This window comes from Mesocricetus auratus, unplaced genomic scaffold (genome assembly GCF_017639785.1).
Source record: "Mesocricetus auratus isolate SY011 unplaced genomic scaffold, BCM_Maur_2.0 Super-Scaffold_100707, whole genome shotgun sequence".
NCBI lineage: Eukaryota > Metazoa > Chordata > Mammalia > Rodentia > Cricetidae > Mesocricetus > Mesocricetus auratus.
The window spans coordinates 14,429,469-14,435,295 of record NW_024429269.1 but is presented as its reverse complement, the minus strand read 5'-3'; the positions used below and the strand labels follow the sequence as shown (position 1 = coordinate 14,435,295).

General features: G+C 42.4%; 1 protein-coding gene across 1 annotated transcript; it reads right to left on the bottom strand.

Annotated features, from left to right (window-relative positions):
* Window positions 1–246: 246 nt before the first annotated feature.
* Window positions 247–1,188, bottom strand: LOC121137831 (olfactory receptor 49). The gene has a single exon (XM_040740590.1). The coding sequence runs from the start codon at window positions 1,186–1,188 to the stop codon at window positions 247–249; it is 942 nt and encodes a 313-aa protein (XP_040596524.1).
* Between the last annotated feature and the right edge of the window lie 4,639 nt (window positions 1,189–5,827).

Below are 5,827 nucleotides of genomic sequence, written 5' to 3'. Positions count from 1 at the left end.
CTCTGAGCATTTAAGAAGGGGGAAATTATAAGATTCAGGTACAAATATCAAGACGCAACACATAGTACCAGTATATGGGAATTCCTGTCGTCCCCAAACCAGCCAGAATGGATGACTATGATACGTGTAAGATAAGCACTGTAGGTTAGAGAACAACACAGAAAACTGCCCTCATGGATAAAATCAATGACTACCAGGGCTAGCTCCATTAGCAAAGGTCCAGGCAGTCACCAGTGATTTTTGTCTTCATGTCTGTCTCCACTTTTGGAGCTTGCTCATGTGCTCCCGAAATACCTGCTTCACCTGCTTGTTCCTCAGGGTGTAGATAAAGGGGTTGAGTGTCGGTGTCACTACAGTGTTGAGCAATGACACCACCTTGCTATGGCTCTCCCCCTGTCCACTCTTGCCAGGCCGGACATACATAAAGATACAGCTGCCATAGAAGAGAGACACCACAATGATGTGAGAGGAGCAGGTTGAGAAGGCTTTCTTCCTCTCCTTGGCTGAGGGAATGCGCAGGATGGAGTAGACAATGTGGCCATAGCAGGTAGCAGTCACTGTCAGAGTGCCCAGGAGGCTGAAGTTGGCGATCATAAAACCCAGAAACTCTATCACGCTTGTATCTGCACATATTAGTTCCAGGACTGGAAAGTTGTCACAGAAGAAATGGTTAATGACGTTGGAGCCACAGAAGGGCTGATAAAATGTTAAGGAACTGGGAACCATGATGAGAACAAACCCTGTCATCCACGAGCAAAACACAAGCTGTACACAGACTCTTTTGCTCATGATGGTGGCATAGCGCAAAGGGTTACAAATGGCCACATACCTGTCAAAGGACATGACTGCCAATAGAAAGAACTCCGTGGTGCCCAGGAAGAAATAGAGGAATGCTTGGAGGAGGCAACCTATTAGGGAGATGGTCTTGTGTCCTGTGATGATATTGGTTAGCATCTTGGGAAAGATGACAGAGGTGAACCAGATCTCTAGGACAGCAAAGTTTCGGAGGAAGTAGTACATGGGGGTGTAAAGGCGCCTGTCCGCTAGGGTGATAAAGATGATGAGGAAGTTTCCCAGCAGTGTGAGAAGGTAGGTCAAGAGGAAGCCCAGGAAAATGAGCAACTGCAGCTCACAGGCATCAGACAGCCCCAGCAAAATGAACTCAGTGACAGTGGTGATGTTCTCCATGGCCCCTCCCACCTCTTTTGAGGATGTTCGTGGATCATGCTCAGCATCAGGACCTGAGTTCTGAGCACCTGGGGACAATACGGGGCTGAAAAATACAGAGGGATGAGTATGACACTTGGAGCTGAAGGACTCCTTTAGTGCCCTCAGCTCTTAGCCTTCTCATGTTGATGGTTAAGATCTCTCACGGAGTCAAGAACAGATCATAAACATTGACATCATTTTAGAAAATCTGGGGGAGTTACTTAGAAAAAAAAACTAAAACAACTTTTTTATATAACCTATCTTTTTTCTGCTAGGAATTTTTTTTTACTATTTTAGATTGGATGATATCTTTTCTCAGGTTCATTTAAATGTTGTAAGAGGCCTCTTAGATCCACTCAAAGATTTCCCTTTGCAAATGTGAATCAAAGACTCTTATCACCATAGGAGGGCATTTTAGGCAAGACTGTAACTGTGTTTGAATTCCAGTTACCTCATCTTAAGAATCTCTTTTCATCCATAAGAAAACAAAAATAGTAGCTATGGAAATTTCTTCCATACTTCATAGTCAACACATAGTCCTGTGAGCAAGCAGCTACATAATCCATCTATCTTCATCTTCCTTGATGGTCAAAATTAGTAGAATAAAAATGTAAGAGTAATGTAATAGAAAATATAGTGTATTTAGGGGAAACATTTTTTCAAATATGTCAAAGGTATAAAAATATTACCTGTAGGATGTCAAGACGGTTAAGTGGCTATGTGAGTCTGACAACCACAATTTGATCCCTAGGACCCATGTAGAGGTGGAAGGACAGAACCAAGTCCACAAAGTGGTCCCCCGACTGCCACACTTTCTCTGTGGCACACAATAATAATAATAAATAATATAGGCTATTAATCGCTCATTATAGAACGTCTAGGAGTGTAGAGTAATAGAAATAGACTCTTCTATATTCCTACAGAGACAGCATCTATGACGATTTCTTTTGATTTTGGGTCTGTGTGTGTGTGTGTGTGTGTGTGTGTGTGTGTGTGTTTGTGTGTGTGTGTGTGTGTGCGTGTGAGTACAGGCACCCTCAGAACCAGGGATGTTGGACCCCTACAGCTGGAGCTGACCGGCATGGGTGCTAGGAATTGAACCCGGGTCCTCTGCAAGAGCAGTATGCGCTCTTAATCACTGAGCCATTTCACATTTCCCAATCTAGGAAGACTTGGAGGTGCAGGCTTGGAGGGTAGCTCTGTGACACAGCCCTTATCTAGTATGCTTGAAGCTGGTTTCAAGCACCACCTCTCTATTATGTATGGACTCTGTTGAGTTGTTTCTATTGCTATTTACCATCTACGTATTTGCTTATTTAGCTATGCCCACAGGCTGCACATTTCACCCCTTTGTTTCTCATACATTAATAAAATGAAATGTCATTATTATAAACATGTTCTAATGATGTGGCTGCTGTTTTTGAGAATACGTGTACATAAAACTGATATACAGAGGTAAGAAGATGCATTTCTTATCAGGTTTGGTGCTTTTGTATAATATCCACAACAATCAAATTGAATAATAGTAATATAAATGGCCATCCAGAGTTATTAATGAAGCCAATATCAATTTTAGAGAATATATCTTTCACCTTAAGTGATTATTCTTTCTCAGTTATCCAAGTCAGTATTGTCTTTAGACTGGCCTAAATTTTGCAATCCTCTTGCCTCACCCTCCAAAATGCTGGAAATACAGATGTACACCATCACACCTGGCTCAAGGCAAACTTTTTTCTGTATGGGAAACAAAATCTGGAACAGAAAACAGGAGGAACTAATGTGAAAAGGTTAAATCTGAGAAATGACAACATTCTACATTATACATGAGTATAAATGTAAAGCATGTGGTTTTTTGTTTATTTGGTTGGTTTGGTTTTGGTTTTGTTTTTTTATGGGTTTTCGAGACAGGGTTTCTCTGTATTGTTTTGGACCCTGTCCTAGAACTCGATTGGTAGACCAAGCTTGTCTCGAACTCACAGAGATCCACCTGCCTCTGCCTCCGGAGTGCTGGGATTAAAGGCATGCACCATCAATGCCCGACAAGTATGTGTTTTTATGGAGAAGTACCAGACACTAGGAGAGAAAGTGGACATGCAAAAATTAAGGGTTATGGGTGGCTTTTCTTTTACATCATTGCTTGTGTAATATTCTAAATCCAAAAGTAAGGGAAGTGGGCATGGCAATCTCATATGGGTTTAAAGTTGGGTAGAACATTTTGCTGACAAAGAGGAAGCAAATGGTTGAAAACATAGGAAAACCCAAAAGGGGCTCGTTCCTGAGAGATGCGAATTCTCCCTCTCCCAGCAGCCATGGTTACCTACCGTTCTTTGTCTAGGGGTGGGGCCTTGTGAAAACATCTCCCCTCCACATACTATGTATCTATGCATATATATACACATATATATGTGTGCATATTCTATATATGTGTGGTAAATAATAATCAAAGAGAAAGAGGCTATCAATTTGACAAGGGGGTTGTGAGGGGTTAGAAGAAAGATACTGAGACGGACTGGAGAGAGGAAAGGAAGTGTGAGAGTTTTATCTTTCTGTTTTAATTTAAAGGGTGTTTTAAAAAGGAAGTATAAGAAAAACCTTGGACGTACTGTGATTCATGGGGCTGCATACCAATTAAGATACTTGAGAACTAAGAAAAAGCCAGAGAGCAGTTGTGCTGCAGTCTAACAGTGGATTCCTGGAAACAAATAACAGGTGTCTAGGCAGCGTCCTGAAGGATGCTTTTCCCCGTTCCAAAATTTGCACCAGGTATATTACCCTACTCTCTGGCGGATGCAGTACTAGACTAACAGCTGTTTCGCATGGAAGCTTCTGGGTCTACAGTGTTGCTTGAAGGACTATGCTTCTTCAGGGAATCACCAGACTTCTTTAAGATGAATGCTCCAAGGCTGCCAGATGTTCTGCAGCTCACAAACTTGTCCCACTGCATTCCAAGCACCATCAAACCTTCATGTTTTCCTGCAACCCATCTCCCATTGCAATACTCCCTCCCTGGATCCTCCCAAGATGAGTTCTCTCTGGATACTTACCAGAACTGCGTTAACACGTTCCTTAGTTAGCTGGTAGTACTCCTACCCCCAAGTGTCATTGCTGGACCACTTTCCTAAGAAGTAAAATATCCATTTATAGTTCCTATATTAGAGAGGGCCTATTTGATGACTCAACTGATGGCTCATGTGACTGGCTCTTACATGTTGGACTTGATCTTCCAGGCCCATCATGCCCACAGAAGATTTGGGGATAGAGCAATCATGGTAGACCCTTGTCTCTGTGGACTGGGAAGAGGCCTGGGGCATTAGAAGTTCTCCTTGGTCTCCATGGAAACTCAGAGGTGCACAAAGATGCATAGCTCAGACTTAGCTCATCTGAGATCCTCTGTTCTTGATGCCTTGTGCTACACTTCCCTTGAGATTCATTACTGTCAGCGATAACAGGGACCTAGGAAGGTCCCTTTCCTCTTACTTCATTCAACTCTCAGACTCAAAGTTTACTTTGTTCTGACCAAGAAACCCAGAAACTTCCAATGAAGCTTTAATTGGGACAAAGAAACAAAACCAACCAACCCAACAACTTATTACTTCTTTGAGAATTTCATACACACATCATATCTACCCTCTTCCTCTTCTTAACTCTTCCTAGATCCACCCATAGCCCTTCCACCTTTGTGTCCTCTCTCCCACCCCACCCCAGTGAGTCCATTGGACAAGGAAACTTCTCTGATGAGGTCTGAGAACCACACTACTAATCTGTGTGTCTGTGGATATATATTTAACAACAGGTTGACACTATATCCATTTAGCAAAATAACAGTAGGCTAAGTTCTAGGATCTATGAGCTTTCCAACTATGGACTAGGCTATTGGACAGATTTACAATAACAGTCAAGGGTTTCTTCCTGTGGAGTGAACCTTAAATCCAACCAGAAAAAAGTTGGTTTGCCTCATAACATTCATGCCAATATCGCACACATAAACATATGTTGCCAGGCTTGTCATCTTTTTGGCTCATAAGATTAGCAGCTAAGTAAAACTGTTGATTTCCTTCAGTAGGCTCCCTGGCACCTTCCAGCAGGGAGGAAGCTTCCTGGTCAGTATCAACTTGATTTCTCCATGTCCTATGAGTAAAGTGTGCTGTCTTCAGCAATAAGGTCTTACCATTAAGTCTGGTAGGCAGCTAGGAACAACAGCAATAGCCAATATTTTCAGAATCTCCCAGCCCTGTTTTAAAGCTTTTTTGTTGGTTGGTTGATTGTTTTACCTGTTATTGAGAGAGAGAGAGAGAGAGAGAGAGAGAGAGAGAGAGAGAGAGAGAGAGAGAGAGAGAGAGTGTGTGTGTGGGTGGGTGTGTGTGGGTGTGTGTGTGTGTGCTGCAGCTTCTGAACACAATTTTCATCTCTATCTCCTATGTTATTATAGGTGTGCTGGGATTACAGATGTGTGCAGCCACAATCAGCTGGGCTTTGAGGATCAAACTCAGATCACCTGGCTTACATAGCCAGTGTCTCTACTCAGTAATCCATCTCCTCAGTTCTAAAAGTTTTAACTTATTGAATGCATAATTTTGAGAAGACAGCCCTAGAGCTCCTTGATTACACAGGACTGCCT

Bases quoted from the DNA above. Each gene is read 5' to 3' on its own strand.
- LOC121137831 (XM_040740590.1), bottom strand. From the start codon at position 1,188: ATGGAGAACATCACCACTGTCACTGAGTTCATTTTGCTGGGGCTGTCT.